Consider the following 18,590-nt stretch of genomic DNA (forward strand, 5'->3'; position numbering starts at 1 on the left):
TGACTACTTTCGCCCACGTAAGGCCACTAGGAGCAGAGAGAAAGAGCCAAAGGGGAGGGGAAAGGATCCCACCCTCAGCATGATGCCTCAGGCCCAGGAGATGTCCTGGGCGGAAGAGCTGGGGAGGGAAGAGTGTGGAAGAAAGGGACAGAGACAAGGGAAAGAGAAATACACCAGACATCCTACTGCCCTCTCCCCATGATTTCATCAAGAACTGGGTGTTCTCCAAGTCAAGTCAGGACTTGCTTCCTCAGGGAGAGAAAAAAAAAAAAAAAAAAAAAAGACAAGCACCTTCAGTCTATTTTCTTGGCTGGAAGCCGGAGCAAATCCAGCAGATATTTACACAAGGGCCCAGCCATGTATGAGAACAGGATGACCAGCTTCCCGTGGGTCATGGTCATGAGAGTCTGGTGTCCCGAGGCCCAGATGCGATACCAGGGGCCGTAGAATGGGTCTGAGATGGCCGGACACAGCATGTTGTTCAAATTCACTTCGGTGACCTGCAGGGATAAGGGAGGTAGAGTGAGCGTTCACCATCCTGAGGCTTTCTCTGGCTTCCGCCAGTTCAGCCATCTCTACCTACTGGGGGACTAAACAAGGAGGGATTAACAAATCCCCACCTGTTCATAGTGGGATTTCTCTGCCCTAGGGTTTTGGAGTGGGTCAAGGCTAGAGCCCTCGGGAAGTGATGGGGGAGGCCATCCAATGGAAAAGCTGTTTGGTTTTGCTCAGTCTTGCCTTCTGGTTGGGTCTGGAGCCTGCTGTCATTCCTAAGCAACTACTATGAGCCTAGTACCCAGAGAGGTATCAGGGGATGACCGAACAGTCAATGGCATGGTCCCTGCCTCCGCTTAACCGGAGGCCAACCGCGTTGGCATGGGCAACCGCATCTGACCTCAGAGCAGACGGTGCGCGCCAGGCGTTCCCCACCAGGAGAACTGAGGAGTGTACAGCATGGGGCCCGAGTCCTCAGAGAAGATTTCATGAAGTAGGTGGCACCCTGAATGGACTCATGAAGGATGGATGGGGGTCATGGAGAGGAATGGAGTGCATGGTGCCTTCCTCGGAGGAGGCGCGGCCTGGAGGTGGGACTGAGCATGGTTATGTGTGGTGACATGAGGACACTGACCCCTCTGGAATCAAGCAGTCCCAGTAGAGAGCGGTCAGAGTAAGTGTGAACGTCATACCGCTTCCTTCCTAGAGCGCGGGAAGCATTCACGCCATTGGCAAAGAGCTCAAACTGCCCTCCAGGCAAACCAGAGCAGAGCAGCGATACGCCAAGGTGGGGAAGGGAAAGTGACTGCTTCTACAGAGGCACGGGTGACATCGGTCCTGTGCCGTAGTCCTGTCAGGTTTCGCGAGGCTCCACACGGCTGATGCTACGCTAATGCCGCTCACGCACAAAACCAGACCTGCCACTCCGGCCCCGAGGATGGCCACGGCACCTGCCTTCCAAAGCCCTTCAAGCCTGTTCACGTTAGAGACAAGTCCTCAGCACCTCTCGGGGAGCTTGGGGGCGTCTGTACCATGTCACAGAGGAGTGGAGAGCTCTCTGCCCTCGAGGGTGAGGTGACCCAGAACGGTGACAGGGCCAGGACTTGACCTCAGGTCTCCTGACCCCCAGCCTCGAGCTCGTCCTCCTCACTCTGCCACCAATAGACACCCATGCACTCAGCAATTCTGGACTCTGGATAACTCAACTACTGAGTCCAGCCATCATCCACGCTCCAGGCAGGTCTGAACACCCCAGAATGCCATGGGAGTCCCCCAACACTGTACTTGCACCGGCCACACAGCCCGGGGCCTGGGAGTAGGCCCAGAATGGACCCAAGGTCAGAAGCCTCCTCCAGGCCCTGGGGCCTGGGCTTAAGGTCCTGCCTCCCTGTGCCCCACCCCCCCAATGTGGGGTCCACAGCAAACCCCCTTCCAGCTGCAGCTCACTGTTCCCGACCCGGGTGGTCATCAGTGAAGGGCACGTTTGCCTCCCCAGGGATGAAAGGAACAATCAATACTGAAGGCTTCAGAAACTTCTCTGGAGAGGCCCAGGCTGTGGATCATAAATCAGCAACCCAGACACGACAATGTGACATCCTGGCCTTTGGCATCTTGTATTTTCAAAACAAAACGATACACCAGCGCCAACCAGGATTATCAAGATTTATGGAGAAGTCCAAACGGAGGGGATAGAAGGGGAACAGAACCGAACTTACCAGGCCCAAGATCTGCAAGACACTGAAGTGGTAAAAGAACATGAGGCCAGTTGAGAGAAGGGCCCACCGGAAACTGCTGAGGGGCTCTGGGGTGTAAGCACCTGGAGGAAGAAGGGGAAGATGGTGAGACGGCAGGCTTGGGGACCCACTTCTCCTTTGCCCCTTGAGGTGCAGGTGCTGAGGCCACAGCCGCTGCCAGCTGACACACCCCCTCGCTGCTCGGTGACATCTACTTCAAAGCCAGTCCCACCAGCCATTCCCTCTGTTCTGCCACATACTGCCGGGGCCATTATGAAGGGAGGATTCTTTATTATTATTATTATTATTATTATTATTATTATTATTATTATGAAAGGAATGCATGCTCATTAAAGGAAATTCAGAAAACGCTAGATAGTAGAACCAAGATGGAGAAAACAAAGAAAAACATCCCCAGCATTCTACTACCCAAATGCAACCCTGCTAACGTGTGTGTGTGTGTGTGTGTGTGTGTATGTGTGTGTGTACGTGCGCGCACTTGGTTGTTTTCTCTATGCCTCAGGAGTTGCTTTTCTTTTTTTTCTTAATCGCTAATTGGAATCTAACTGTATATATATTCATATGTCCTTCCCTTTCACGTTTATTTTCATCTTTCCCTCATGTTTCTAAACAGGGATGCCACTGAGGAAGTATGGTAGGGTGGTTGAGAAGGTTAACTGTCATGACAGGCAGATTTGGGTTCAAGTCTAGATTCTTACTGCCTGCGTGGCCCTGGAATAGTTGTTGAAACTCCCCTAAATCTCAGGATACCAGTCCTACCTCCTTCTTAGAATTGTCACAAGGAGTAAAGGCAATGATATAGTGAGCACTCGTAATACAGGATTGGGTACGATGTGAGTGTTCGATGGGTGTTAGATGCTGCCCTTAGCACATCATCATTATTCTTCAAATGACCACAGAATATGCCACATCCAATGGCGATGCCATTTCCCAATCATTACACAACTCCTTCCCCCTAGAGCACCGAAAGTGATGTATTTTCCGCCCAGCCATCACTAGGAACTACCATCCCAGTAGCCCTGGATGCATTCCAGAGCTTTCAGAGGAGGTGCGTGGCTTATAGAATGCTGTGGGGTGTCACTCTAAATGGGGACTTGGCGGGGGGCTCCAGAATGAAAGCAAACTGGAACCCTCCACCCCAAGCAAGTAGGCGCCAACATTACATCCCAGGGTGGTTATTTTCCCAAGTCAGTCTTTCACTGATTCATCCATTCATTCACCAGCTGTTAAGTACCTGTTATATTCCAAGCCCTGGACAGGAAGATCAAGAAGACAGGCTCCCTACAGTCCAGGCTCATAGTCTGGCGGGGGAGGCAAACATGCCAATTGACAATTAGAACCCAATATGATGGGTGTGATGCCTGCGGTCTGTGCTACATATTATAGGCGAATAGAACCGAGCTTGAGGTGGGGGGTGGGGTGGCGGGGGAGAAAAGATGTAGGAACAAGGACCGCTTCTTGGTAGAGGGGACATGGAGCAGTCCTGAACGACGTAACCAGGGGCCAAGACATTCCAGAGCCAGTAGCTCGCACAAAGGCAGACGTGAGCTCCTGGGAGCGAGGCAATTCAGAGAACTATGGCTAAGAGTTGGGGACACAGTGGACAGTGTAGAGGGGTGGCGACCAGGAGTAAGACCCAGATGTTGGTGGAGGGCTGGTCTACTCTAAGACCTTAGGCGCCACACTGAGGGGCTTTGGGCTTCATCCCATACTTGGAGGGTCATGTGCCCAGATGCCACAAGGCTCAGGTAGGAAATTGGGAGGAGAGTGACCAGAGAACTAAGAGACATTAAGGATGCTGGAGACTGGCCAACTGGAAAGCCCATGCCCCTTCTAAAGATGGCAACCACCACTCAGCTCAATCCAACCACTGTCCTGCGGGGATGTGGTTCCCAGTTGTTGTTGTTTTTTTTTTTTCCCAGTTTTGCAAGGGAAGCCAGAAATTTGAACTTTCGCGTGGAATTTCCTGATTTTTAAATGTTGGCAAATAATTCAAAATGTTTTAAGAATGCTCAACGGACCAAACAAAACACGTCTTCTTGGATGGATTTCAGCCCATGGATGGCCAGCTTTGCGCTCTGCTGCAGAGGCCCAGAAAACAGCAGGAAAGTGATGTGATCAGACATGTGCTCAAGAAAGGTCACGCGGGCCAGCACGGGGGAAGGAATGGAGCAGAGAACATCGAGGCAGGGAGACTGATAAGGAGGCTGCTGCAGGAACCCAAAGAGGGAAGGGGATGGATGGCCCTCAAAGGTAACAGCAGTAGGACTGGAGAAAAGTGGGAGAAGGACTCACCAGGATGTGGTGGAAGGCTGGATGCTGGGGAGGAAGGGTCAGGACGAATCTAGAAAGGCTTCTAGCTTGGGCCTCCTTGGGCCTATGGTGCCATTTATTGTTATGGAGAAGAGAGGAAAAGGCAGATTGGGGCAGAAAGTAGGCAGACGATGAGGCCGATATTGGACATGTTGAAATTGAGGCATCTGCAGAATATCCAAGTGGAGATGTCTCTCGGGCTGCTGAGGGCACCCTGGGAAACAGCGCGGTGGCAGAGCGTGTGGGCACTGGAGCCTACAGACACAGGTATTCAAATCCTGGCTCTTGTGACTTATCGACGTCAAGGGCTTGAATTCAGTTTCACTCCTCTATAAAATGGGGGTGCCACTGCCTACTTCTCAAAGTTGTTGGGTAGATGAGATGACATAATTTAATGTTTGTTTATTTTTGAGAGAGAGTGCATGCGCAAGTGGGGGAGGGGCAGAGAGAGAGGGAGAGGGAGGATCCGAGGTGGGCTGTGCACTGACAGCAGAGAGCCCTCTGTGGGGCTCGAACTCACCAACCATGAGATCGTGACCTGAGCCAAAGTCGGACACTTACCTGACTGAGCCACCCAGGTTCTGCAGAGATGACATATTTTTTTTAACGTTTTTATTTATTTTTGAGACAGAGAGAGACAGAACATGAGCAGGGGAGGGGCAGAGAGAGAGGGAGACACAGAATCTGAAACGGGCTCCAGGCTCCGAGCTGTCAGCACAGAGCCCCATGCGGGGCTCGAACTCACGGACTATGAGATAATGACCTGAGCTGAAATCGGACGCTTAACTGACTGAGCCACCCAGGCGCCCCAAGAGATGACATAATTTAAGTCATGTCATAGTGTGGTTTCTGGTATTTAACAAATGTTGACTATTTTAATTATTATAATGAGTCACAAACTCAGTGAAGAGGGTGGGGCTGAACATCCAGATATACATGTCATTGGCACACAAACACAAGCAGAGTCATAGGGGCACGTGTAGACTGAGAAACGAAGGCCAGACGCAGAACACCAAGGAACACCATGGCGGTGGGAGGTGGAGGGTGGAGAGGAGAAGGAATACGATGGGGTGACTGAAGCCAGGCAGGTCTTCTGGGGGAGAAGCTCAGGCTTGCTATGGGAACAAGAGCCAGGCTCACAGCACACTGGAGTCAGAAGGCCCTTCGAGCACATCAAACTCGTCTCTCCATTTTAGAGATGGAGACACTGAGGCTGGGAGATGGGGGGCGCCACCATCAAAGTCAGAGCAGGGCACTGGGCTCTCAGACACCGCTGGGCTGCTCGCTGCTCAGTGGCCTTGCTGCCACTTGTCCAGTCCTACGCCACCCCGAGTTGTACCGTCTCTTTCCTGGTCTGTCTACCCGTCTACACCACAGTGCCTCGGAGTGGGGGACCTTGTCGGATTCTGTGTTCCTAGCATCTGGCACAGCGCTTGGTTTGTGAAAAGACACTGAGCTATGCACTTACACTCTGTGTGCTGAATGAATGGGAACTCGGCACCGTGTTGTCCCCTGGTTGCTGGGGATGTTAAGGGTAAGAGGGGACCGGGAGGACCAGCAGGGGCTTAGGCTTGTGCTCAGGCCCCTCAAGCCCTGAGCCATTTTCCCCAGGTGTCCCTTCCCTCCAGCCTCTGCTTGGCTCTAAGTGGCAGCTGTGCGGTAGTGAGAGGTCACGTGGGCCAGGCACAGGAAAGGTACAGGAGGGGGCAGCCAGGAGGTCCTCAGCCTGGAGGCAGCTTAGCCACAGACCTGGGGAAAGCAGGGAGGCGGCAGCCCCTCTCCTCACTGCGCACCTCCCCTGCCCTGCAGTCCCCGCCCTATGCTACGGGGGAAAGGGACACACACTCAGACACTGCCAAGGGTACATGTTCTCACTGCCCCTTGCCCAAACCCCCACTTTAGTACCGTTCACTCTGTTGCCCCATCCACCCCACAGTGGACCATCAATGAGGAGCCATTTCTGAATCCGCCCCCGTCCCCTCCAGCACCTGGTGCACATCAGGCACTCAAAAAATGATCAGCGTGTGAGAGAATGAATAGCACAGACCTTCCAGAGAATCCTCAAACCATACGAAACCCTTTGGCTTGGCAATACTACTTTGAGGACAACCATCGAATGCCTAAAGAACCCAACAGATGGCCCTTATTTGCACAAAGATATTTACAGCTGCACCACCTACAATATGGAGGATCTGGAAACAAATCAAATGGAGAGATAAACTCTGGCACCTCAATACCATGCAACCACCATTCAAATGACAACCGCCATTCAAATGACATCCAAACCATGAGCCTGTGTGGAAAAGTCCCTGGCTGGTAATGGCAAGTGTAAAAGGCAGAACACCAAACAGTATGCCAATGATGGAAAATAGAGCTTAATGGTTTAAAACAAAGGGCTTGTGGTTGGACAGCCTTTTGGGTTTGAACCCTGCTTCTGCTATTGCCTATTGGTGGTGGGAGCGACCTTGGGCAAATAGTGCTGTCCCTCTAAGAGCCCTTCCTGTATGAAGACTGGAGGTAACATCCACCTCTTGGGGCTGCTGAGTGGAATAGGAGATCTAGAAAAGTAAACAGAGCAGCTAGCTGGCACACAGCAGGCGGCTGCTATTTTTAGCATGGCAAAACCACAGCCATCCAAAATCTCCTAAAAAGCCTGGAAGAAGACAAGGGAATCTTGCAAAGATGTGATCTTCCCTGTGATGGGGGAGCTTGCTTTTTTTTTTTTTTCTTTTAAGTAGGCTTCACGCCCAGCGCGGAATCCAACGTGGGGCTTGAACTCACCACCCTGAGATCAAAACCTGAGCTGAGATGAAGAATCGGATGCTTAACCAAAGCAGCCACCCAGGCGCCCTGAGGTGGGGGCTTTGACTGTGGTTTCCACTGCCTTTTTACTGTTGTTGGTTCTTTTCATTGCAAAGATAATCAAAGATTCGATTTCTCTGAAAACTTAAAAAAAAAAAAAAAAAGCAAGCACCCGGAGAATAAATGATCCACTCTGCATAGATATATGCAAATTGTATGCAAACGCACATTTCCTTTTTTCCATATACCTGAATGTGGCCCTTGGGATAATCCAAGTGAAAAACCAGGTTTCTTCCAAAGGCAAATAGAAACTTGAGCACTTTCAGAAAAATTAAACACATAAAACTTTTTTTTCCTACTTGAAGAAAGAAATGTGACATTTTCTGCTAGCATCTTGATTCCCAGGAGGATAGAAGCGTTTCATCTCTAAAGGTAGGGGGAACCAAGATAATAGCTTTTTCTGAAATCGATTTCTACCAGAAGGAAGCGTCACGCATGCTGGGAAAGAAGTCAACTGCACCACCAGCAGCAGCAAAGACAGATCCCCAGAGGCCTCCCGGGGGCCCTGTCTCCGATCCTATAAGCCCACCCAGGAAGGGCTTCCACCAAGGGGATGAGGCTGGGCACCAGACTCCATGCTCGGCAGTGGGGATAACGAGAACTGCCCTCGAGAACTGCTCGGCAGCATAAGAGTGAACAACAGGGTGGTGTGATAACTGAAAGCACAGTGGGTGATGGGACACAGAGGAAGGGTGGCTGGAGGTGACGGCCGAGGTGGGTTTTGAAGAAGCGTTGAGGAGGAGCTGGGATCGGAGCCTGCAAGAGGGAAAGGGTATTCGGGGCGCTGGGATAGCCTGAAAGAAGTGTGGAGGTGTGACGCGGCACGCTGGTCGCATGTAGTCTCCAGCAGGTCTGTGTCAGTGCAGCATAAAGTGGGAGGGGACATGTGTCAAGACATGGAGCCAGAGAGACAGGCAAGCGGGGTCAGGTCATGAAGAACCTCATTGGCCACATGGCCAGGAACTGGGCCTTTATCCGACGCGCAATGAGATGCCATTGAGAGGTTTAAACGGACACGCACGGTCAGATTGACATGTCAGCGAATCAACGTGCTCTGGCCGTGTGGACGGTGGGCTGGAGAGGGGCAAGACCGAAGACAGGTTTGGACGCCACTGCACAGATACGGATGAGCTGGCTACCGGCTGGACAGGAGGGAGGTGGGGAGGGTGGCTCCCAAGTCTGTGACTTCAGTAACTGAATTGATTTAGGGGAGAGAGGAGTTCAGTTTGGAGCACACTGATACCGAATGCCTACGGGGTACCCGCGTGCAGAGCTCAGGAGAGAAAGGACCTGGAAACAGAGCTTGGGATGGAGAGATCAGCGAGGAAGAGGCCCACAGAATGAGATTCAAGCACCAAGGACAGAGCCTGGGACCCAGCAATAGTTGCCAGAACAAAAAGGATCCCCCAAAGAAGACGGGACTGAAGAGGAGATTAGCCCACGAGCTACCTGTGACAATTTACATGTGAAGGAATTAAAATGAAATAAAATTGGAAATTTGATTCCTCAGTCGCACCAGCCACATTTCAAAGTGCTCAGTAACTACATGTGGCTAGTGGCTACCATATTGGGGCAGTGCAGAGGCAGGACATTCCCACCATCACAGAAAATTCCACTGGGGGAAGGGTGCAGGTGGATGGCTCAGTCAGTTAAGTGTCCAACTTTGGCTCACGTCATGATCTCATGGTTCCTGAGTTCAAGCCCCGCATTGGGTTCTCTGCTGGCAGCACAGAACCCACTTCAGATCCTCTGTCCCCCTCTCTGCTTCTGCCCCTCCCCCGCTCATGGGGGATCTCTCTCTCTCTCTCTCTCTCTCTCTCTCTCTCTCTCTCTCAAAAATAAATAAACATTTTTTAAAAATTCACTGGGAACATGCTTCTCTATAGAGAGAAAGACAAATACTGCCACTGGGTTTGGCCACGTGCTGCTCACTGGTAATCTTGGCTGCAGCAATGTCAGGAAAATAGTGATGCAGGAGTTAGGTGGTAAAAGATGAAGGAAAGTTTTTCAGGTGTACAAGGCAAGGAAGGGAATTCCAGGCAAAGGGAACAGGACATGCAAAATCACAGAGAAATCATTAGCCAGATTCCCAATATTTCAATCACTTCTCTGAATGTCCCCTTCATCCTTTTGCTCTTACCCAACCTACCTCTCCCCACAAGGAGCCTGCTACACCTCTAGCCTTCAAAAGTAGTCACTGGTTTTTCTCCTTGAGCCCATGTACGTAGTAGATAACCTCTTCCGTTGCATTGCTGTTTCCAGACCACCAAGCCTCCTTCCTCTCTAAAGCCCTACAACCACTACCCCGTACCTCCCACTAGTCTTCCCTTTTAGGGCTGTCTACACACATATGGGTCATGGCCCTCAACATCCCTTGAGGATGTTATACCACTCCCCTAAAAACCATTCCTGTCCTATTTCTTGATAATTGCAACGAATGCCTGGATGAACCTTCCAGCATCCCAACCCCTCCATTCCTTGGCCCCCTCTCCTCAGGGACCCTGTCCTCTACGGCGCCTCAGCCATTCACTCACATGGCCGTTCTGAAGCCTCAGAACTTTGAATATCTGCAACGCCCCCAGAAGTCAAATATTCCATCTTCAACGACCGCTTCTGTCTTACATTCGCTCACCCTCACCCCGACACTTCTTTGAGCCTGCCGGAATCTGTGATCCATAGGTCCTACCACCTTTTTTTTTTTTTTTCCTGTTCCTCACAGCTCCTGCTCCCCTCCTTGGATTCCATGGCCCATCATTCTAATTATCCCTGGCAGACACCTTTGACTCCACGGCGCCTCTCCCGATCATACTCATCTTGGACACACACACACACACACACACACACACACACACACACGACTCAGCCCTGGTTGAATTCCAATCTCCTCCTCATTCCTTGCTTGCACCCACGCAGTTGAATGTGCCTGGAGAAAAACAACAGTGCTGACTGTTCTCACTTGAAATTCGTGATCACAGACCTCAAGTGCATCTTTCGTGTTGCCAGGCAATCGCACTATACTTCCCCAGTCCATTCACCCTCTCAGACAACAATATTTTCTCCTCTCTTCTCTACCCTTCAGTATAGCTACCTCATCCTCACTTTCAGATGATGACCTTGCCTCCTACTTCACGGAGATAAAACGAATCAGGCAAAAGCTTTCAGAGCTCTCATGATTGCATCTAACCACCTGTCTGCATCGGTGTTCAGTGTGCTTGGCCATCACCCCTGTTACCATGGATGAACTGCCCAGGACCCTCGCCAAGGCCAGCCTTCCCATTTGTATCCAGATCGTGTCCCCTCTCACCTGCTCGGTAGGGCTCCAGCAACTACTTGCTCTTTTTCTTTTTAAGTTTATTTATTTTGAGAGAGAGGGAGAGCTTGAGCCGGGGAGGGACAGAGAGAGAGGGAAAAGAGAATCCTGAGCAGACTCCACGCTAACAGCGCAGAGCCCCCAACACAAGGCTCAATCCCATGAACCGAGATCATGACCTGAGCCGAAATCAAGAGTGGGACACTTAACCAACTGAGCCACCCGGGCGGCCCCGCTTCCGTTTTTCCTTAACATCAACCATTTCTTCTCCTCTGTTGGATTATTCCCATCAGCTCATAAACAAAATATACTATAATAGCTCCCACTCTAACACAAATAAACACCTGACGTTGCTGCCCCCTCAATCCTCTGCCCCTCTTTAGAGCAAAACTCCTTGAAAAAATTCTTTAGACTTCCATTATCCAACAGGGTAGCTATTGGACCAGTCACTACTATGACTCCTGTGTGGCTCCTGAGCCCACGAGACGTGGCTAGTTTGAAGTGAGACGAGCTGTTAAGGTAAAATACATACTGGATTTCAAAGGATGTAAAATATCCTGGTAATAATTTTGTACTGGTTACACTGGAATGATAATATTTTGGTTACTGGGTTAAATAAGATGTATGATTAAAATTAACTGCACCTGTTTCTTTGACCTCTTCTGAGTGTGGCTACTAGAACATTAGAAATTATATATGTGGCTCACCTAATTTTATCGACAGTACTTGTCCATTCTCTCTTAATCTGCCCCAATCTGGCTTCCACTTCTACCTCCCCCACCACCCTCTCCACCGAAACAGCTCCCCACAGGGTCACAAATAACCTTTTTTAAAAAGTAGGCTTCACACCCAGTGCAGAGCCCAACGTGGGGCTTGAAGTCAAGACCCAGAATCACTACTTGAGCTGAGATCAAGAGTCAGATGCCTCACTGACTGAGCCACCCCGGCACCCCACAAAAAACTTTTTCATTCCTGTACCCAGTGGTCAATTCTCAGGCTTCATTTTACACACCTGCAAACTTCTGTTCTTGAAAAATTCTCTACTTGGCTTCTGGGACACTGCTCTGTCTTCATTCCCCTCCTGCTTCACAACCTGCTCCTTATCACTGTCCTCTAGTGTTTCTTCTTCCCCGCTCCCTGACCTCTAAACAATGGAGGGTCAAGGCTGCAGAACTCGGAGATTTTCTTTTCTCTCCATACTTTCATTCCCTCGGTGATTTCAACCAATCTCATGGCTTTAATACCACCTATGTGCTGATGACTCCAGCACTTACAGCTCAGCCTGGACCTCGGCCTTGAACTCCAGGCTCATATATCACACAGCCTACTCACTATCTGCACTTGGATACCTAAATGGGCATCTCACTTCCTTAAACTTCTGACCTTGGCTCCTACGGGAGATCATTACAGTAATGGCTCCGGGTGAATCATGACCTCCTGGTATCCACACGCTTATGTCATACCCTCCCACACTGATTTGGCCATTTGGCCCACCTGGCTCAGCCACGTAACTTGCTTTGACTAATGGGATATCGTCATACAGGATGCAATCAGAGGCTTGATTAACACCTGTGCACTGGAGCCTGCCCTCTTGGAATGCCGCCTGGAGACCCCCATGCCAGGAAAGGCCCTGCAGGTAGAGAGGCCCAAGCCATCCCAACTGTTCCAGGTGAGCCCAGGCAGGACGAATAGAAAAATTATCTTAGTAGCTTGGGGCTGCCATAGTAACATACCATAGGCTGGGTGGCTTGCAATAATAGAAATTTATTTTTTTCACAGTTCTGAAAGCCATAAAGTCTAGGACCAAGGCGCTGGCCGATTGGTGTCTGGTGAGAACCCACTTCCTGGTTCAGAGACAGCCATCTTTTTGCTGTATCTTCACAAGGTAAGAGGGGCTAGGGAGCTCTCTGGCCTCTTATAAAAGTACCAATCCTGTTCATCGAAAAGCTCCACTCTCGTGACCTAATTGAACCCTAATTACCTCCCAAACTCTCCATCTCCAAATACAATCGCATCAGGAGTTAGGGTTTCAACATATGAACTTGTGGGGGCGGGGAGGGCACAAACATTCAGTCCATAAGAAAGAATGACCCAGTCCACCCACACTGTTGTGAAAAATAATGGGGCCATTGGGGGGTTTTTTGGTACCTCTTAATCCCCTTCACCAATTTTGCCCACCCCCCACCCCCCACCAAGCTCCCTCCTCTCTGGCAACCACCAGTTTGCTCTGTGTATTTATGAGTCTGTTTCTGTTTTTGTTTGTACATCTGTTTTGTTTTCTAGATTCTACATATAAACGAAAATCATAGAGCATTTGTCTTTTTTTTGACTTATTTCAGTTAGCAAAATACCCTCTAGGTCCATCCATGTTATCACAGATGGCAAGGTCCCCCCCCCCTTTTTATGGCCAATATTCCAATATGGGGTGTGTGTGTGTGTGTGTGTATCACATCTTCTTTATCCATTCATCTACTGATGGACACTTGGGCTGCTTCCATATCTTGGCTATTGTAAACAATGCAGCGATAAACACAGGAGTGCATATATCTTTTCCAGTTAGTGTTTTCATTTTCGTCAGACAGATACCCAGTAGCGGAATTACTGGATTGTACAGTATTTCTATTTTTTAACTCTTTGAGGAACCTCCACAGTGTTTTCCACAGTGGCTGCACCAGTTTAGGTTCCCACCAACAGTGCCTGAGGTTTCCCTTTTGTCCACATCCTCACCAACACTTGCTGTTTCTGGTCTTTTTGATACTAGCCTTTCTGACCAGTGTGAGGTGGTAAGTCACGGTGGTTTTGATTTGCATTTTCCTGATGATTGGTGACGTTGAGCACCTGTTGGCCATCTGTATGTCTTCTTTGGAAAAAATGTCTATTCAGGTCTTCTGCCGATTGTTTAATTGGATTATTTGGGTTTGGGGTGTTTAGTTGTGTAAGTTCTTTATATATTTTGGATACGAACCCCTTGGCAGATCTATCATTTGCAAATATCTTCTCCCATTCAGTAGGTTGCCTTTTCGTTTTGTTGACGGTTTCCTTCAGTGTGCAGGAGATTTATCGTTTGGTGTACTCCAATAATAAGCCACTGTTTTCAGTCACTACATTTTAGGATGTTTGCTACACAAAAATAGATAACTGGAAGAGCACTTCCACTCCCCCACGCCCCCCCCCCCCAAAGAGAGATAGACACGCCCAGACCTGCTCCTAGTCTTCTTGATCTAGGTTCATGGTCATCCATCTAAGTCACTAAAGTTAAAAACCTTCGAGAGTCATCCTTGACCCCTCTTGCGCTCACACCTTGTATCTGATCCATCAGCAAATCCTGTTGGCTGAACCCTCAGCATGTATCCAGAATCCAGGGACTCTTCTCTGGCTCCAGTCAGTACCCTAGCCACTATCGTTGCCTACCTGAGTTACTGCAAACAACACTTACACGTCTCCTTGCTTCTACCCTTGTCCCCCGTGGTCTAATTTCAGTAGAACAACTGGGTGACCCCTTTAAAAATTCATTCAGATCATGTGAGTCCACTGCTAAAAACCCTCCAATGGCCTCCGACCTCCCTAAGAATAAAATGCCAAGTCCTTACTGTGGTCCGCGAGGCCTTATATATGATCTGCCCCCTCATCTATAATAGTACCTCTCTCACCTCATCTCCTACAACTTACCCCTTCCTTCACATGGCTCTAGACACTGACCTACTTGCTGTTGCTGGAATATTCTAGAAACACTCCTGTGTCTCGGTCCTGTATGCTTATTTGCTCTTCTTGGCATATCCCTCCACCAGGTACTCAATAGCTCACTCCCTTGCTTACGAGCCTTCACTCAAATGTCACATTCTCAGTGAGGCCTTCCCTTTAAATGAGGCTACCTCAGGGTGCCTGCATGGCTCAGTCAGTCAGTTAAGCGTCAGACTCTTGATTTTGGTTCAGGTCATGATGTCATGGTTCATGAGTAAGAACTCCAGCCCCTTCCCCCTTCTTTCTCAAAACAAACTTAACAATAAAAATAAAAATAAATAAAAAAAAAAAAAGAGGCTACCTCATGTAAACATGCAACCTCTCCAACCATCCAGCAACCCTATACCCTTGAGTCTGCTTTACCTCTATGGAGCATAACATTATCTAACACACTATATATTTCATTTATTTATTTACTGTCTCCTTCCATAACAATGTAAGCTAGTGAAAGCAAGCATATGTATCTGTTTTGCTCATGACTTTATCCCCGGGAAGTGCTTGGCACAAAGTAGGGGTTCCATAAAGATTTGCAGGAAGAGTGAAGTAAACAGCCCAGTATGTTTGAAGACTGCATACAGTTTGGAATCACTGGACTGCCATGAAGGGGAGAGGGATAAACAAGGGACAAGAGCCACCTTATGAAGAATTCTGTTGGCTACATCAGATATTTGGGACTTTACAAGTCACCTTGAGATCTTGTTAAAAGGCAGGTTCCGGTGCAGCAGGTCTGGGGTGGGGACTGAGAGCCTGCATTTCTAACTGGCCCCCAGATGCTGCTGGGCCTCAGATCACACTCTGAAGCGAGGGACAGAGCTTACAGTCTGGCTGCGGACTGAAATAAATCAAGGCTAAGGGCGCCTGATTGAGTGTCCGACTCTTGATTTTGGCTCAGGTCATGATCTCATAGTTTGTGAGATCGAGCCCCACGTCAGGCTCTGCATTGACAGTACGGAGCCTGCTTGGGAATCTCTCTCCCCATCTCTCTACCCCTCCCGTGCACACGTGTGCGCTCTCTCTCAAAATGAATACACTTAAAAAAAAAAGAAATAGAGGGGGGCTAGAGGCAGGAACACCACTGTTGAGGCTGTTGCAATAGAACAAGTCAGGGATGATCTGATCCAAACTCAAGCTGGAGTGATGGGAGTGAATTCGAGAAATGATCAGGAGGTCAAACTGACAGGATTTGGTCACTGACTGGATACGGAAGAGAAGGGGAATGAAGGGCCAATGATTATCTGTAGATTTCTGGCGTGGGTAATGAGTGGATGGTGGTACCACTCAATGGGATAGGGAACATCAGAGAAGGTACAGGTTTGGGGACAGGGAAGAGGAGGACTACTTCAGTTCCCAACAGCATTGCCAACCCACCTTTGGGCCCTCTCTAAATGAGACGCCTTGATTTCCAGCTTCTGCAAGCCTTCACTGCCCAGGAGATACAGCCCTGGGTGGCATGATCCCACGATGGCCATGGATATGGGATTCCTATTCTCAGCCACTGAGCACAGGCCCAAGTCCGGTTTCCCTTCCATCCAGGCATTCGACCAAATGAACTGGACCCTATAGTCTGTTTAACGTACAAGAAAACAGAGACTGCCCTAAGTTAGGTGTCCATGTGGAAGGCCCATCTTGTCAACTTCCTATCCTGAGGGGCTACGGAGCCCATTCAGGCCAGGCTTCACCTTCAAAGTGCCTAGCGGGGGCTGACTGGGCCACACAGCCTCTGGCTGAGGCAACTTAAAGACCCACCTTCATCTACGAGCCTCACAGCCAGCCCCCTGCCAACAGCATGCAGAGTGAGGACCCTGAGCTGGCAAAGAATCCAGCAGGTGGACCTGTCTAGCAGATTAAGCACTGGAGTCTAGAGACCCAGGTCCCAGCTTCCACGCTTAGTATGTTGCTACAGGACCACACGTGTGGATCAAAACCCCTCTAAGCAGCACTGTCCCACTTACAGGCCAATTGCGGGCCCTCTGGACCTTGCCGGAGCTTTGCAGGAATAGAAAAGCTAAAGGAGCATGGAGCTAGTCTACGGAAAAGCACTACTGAAACGTAACACACCACTGCGCCTCGCGCAAGTCACATAGTTAGCATCAGCCGGGTCTCTGGTGAGCTTTCAGCAAGGTGGTGGGTGGGGGGAGCAACTCTTGGATCATTTGAGGCAGTGAGACCTAACCTTCAGCCTGAATCAGAACCCCTCAGGGGAGGGGCACCTGGGTGACTCGGTGGGTTAAGCATCCAACTTCGGCTCAGGTCATGATCTCATGGTTCACGGGTTTGAGCCCCGCATCGGACTCTGTGCTGACAACTGGGAGCCTGGAGCCTGCTTGGGATTTTTTGTGTCTGTCTCTCTGTGTCTGTCCCTCCCTCCCTCCCTCCCTCTCTCTCCCTCAGAAACAAAAATAATAAAAACATTTTTAAAAATTAAAAAAAAAAATCCTCTCAGGAGAGTGGCGTTCAGACTTCAGCTGGCATCACAACTCCCCCAGACACACACTGGAGGGCTTGTTACAAGGGAGGTTTCTGGGCTGCACCCCAGACTTTCTGATTCAGTAGGTGTGGGATAGGACCTACAGTCAGGAACCTGAGAATTTGTACTTCCACCAAGTTCCCCAGTTAGGCTGCTGCTGCCGCTGGTCCAAGGACCACACTTTGAGAACCCGTGTAGAAAATGCAGGTTCCTGGGCCCTGCCCCAGAGACTTGAATCCAGGAGAGGGGCCACAACCGGCCAGACATGAGAAGCAGGGCTTCCTGGGAGCTGCTTACAATCACAGTCAGAAGTACCTGACTTAATCCTCTGCCCCTGTAAAGCATTCCTGAGACCCAACTCCTTAGTCTTCGGTGGGGGCACCCCATGGTTCTCAGAAACTCTCCTGTCCACCACTTGCCCAAGCCTCAGCCCTTGGCCATTGTTTCAGATTCCACAGCTCTTCCCTCACCCTACCTGAGCCCCTTGGCCTTTCCCCTGCCCCCTCGCCTGGCCAGCAAAGTGCAAGCCAGTGGAAGAGAACTTTCCCAGCATCCTAAGGCTAGTTGAATAAGAATGGGGGGGGGTGAGCTAAAGGGGGGTGGGGGAGAAACAGGCAAACTGAGATCAGTGTGACCCTGGAGCTGGTTTTCAAGCCCTCACTGGCCAAAGTACTCTTGCTTTAACTGTCCTAGAAACTAGCACAGTGGCCAGAGGCATCCCAACCCTCATCCTCCAGGAGATGAGCTTAAAGCTTATCTCAAGAGAGGCAGGGCTTGCCTGCTTCGAACAACATTGGGGGTTCTTACACCTCAGTTTCCTGAAATGTCCCCAAAGGCCATTTGATTTGCTTATACTTCAAAACACCCTTCTCCCCCTGTTTTGAAGCCTGGGAGTCCCCGGCTCCCCAATTCTGAAACAAGGGCTCCCTCTAGTGAAATAGAAAGGGGTTTCCAAGCAGCCTGGAGGCCGAGCTTCTTCACCCTCCTGGAGCTAGGCAGGGGTCCTCCCCCCAACCTCCTCCAACCCCCCCCTCCCCCAGACAGCGTAGGGCACCCATGAACCAGTCCCCAGAATGGTGTTCTGAATGCCTAAAAGGCAAAGAGTTACAAAAGAAGCCAATGATATTAAAGCAGAGTTGTCAAGATAGGAAAAACAGATCTGTAATTCAGTACTTCATGTTTCTTTACTAATACATTTAAATGAGATCCAGCAGAGGGTCTAAGCAATTTCAAGGCAGCAAAGGGCATAAACAGTATTCTGAGCTGTCTGCAGCCACTGTAATGTGAGAGGAAGTTGTCTGTGATTGCTAGTGACATTAAAGTCTCAGGTATGGCTACCGTCACTGACTGGCACTTGTTGCCTACATTTGAGGGCTGCATTTCTGGTCGAGGTTAGTGGGGGAAAAAAAAAAAAAGGTATGATGTTTTTTTCCCACCCAACTTAATGGACCCCTTAATCCCTAGTTGTGGACTCCATGTTAAGAACCTCTGCCTAGGAGGCGTCTGGGTGGCTCAGCTGGTTGAGTGTCTGACTCTTGATTTCAGCTCAGGTCACAATCCCAGGGTTGTGAAATCGAGCCCTGTGTCGGGTCCCACACTGAGCATGGAGCCTGCTTAAGATTGTCTGTTTCCCTCTGCCCTTCTCCCC

General features: G+C 49.9%; 1 protein-coding gene across 3 annotated transcripts in view; it reads right to left on the bottom strand.

Moving 5' to 3' along the window:
- Positions 1 to 282: 282 nt before the first annotated feature.
- The window catches only part of TMEM164 (transmembrane protein 164), a 163,042-nt gene continuing 144,734 nt past the window's right edge, over positions 283 to 18,590 (bottom strand). For all 3 annotated transcript variants that reach the window (XM_040468507.1, XM_040468509.1, XM_040468510.1), the window contains 2 exons: positions 2,211 to 2,311; positions 283 to 500 (listed from right to left, as the gene is read on the bottom strand). In XM_040468507.1, coding sequence (XP_040324441.1) covers positions 294 to 500; positions 2,211 to 2,311 — 308 coding nt within the window. In that variant the 3' untranslated portion in view covers positions 283 to 293. The remainder of the gene's footprint in view (positions 501 to 2,210; positions 2,312 to 18,590) is intronic.

Source organism: Herpailurus yagouaroundi, unplaced genomic scaffold (genome assembly GCF_014898765.1).
Source record: "Herpailurus yagouaroundi ecotype Mexico unplaced genomic scaffold, PumYag 67700, whole genome shotgun sequence".
In the NCBI taxonomy this organism is placed as follows: Eukaryota; Metazoa; Chordata; class Mammalia; order Carnivora; family Felidae; genus Herpailurus; species Herpailurus yagouaroundi.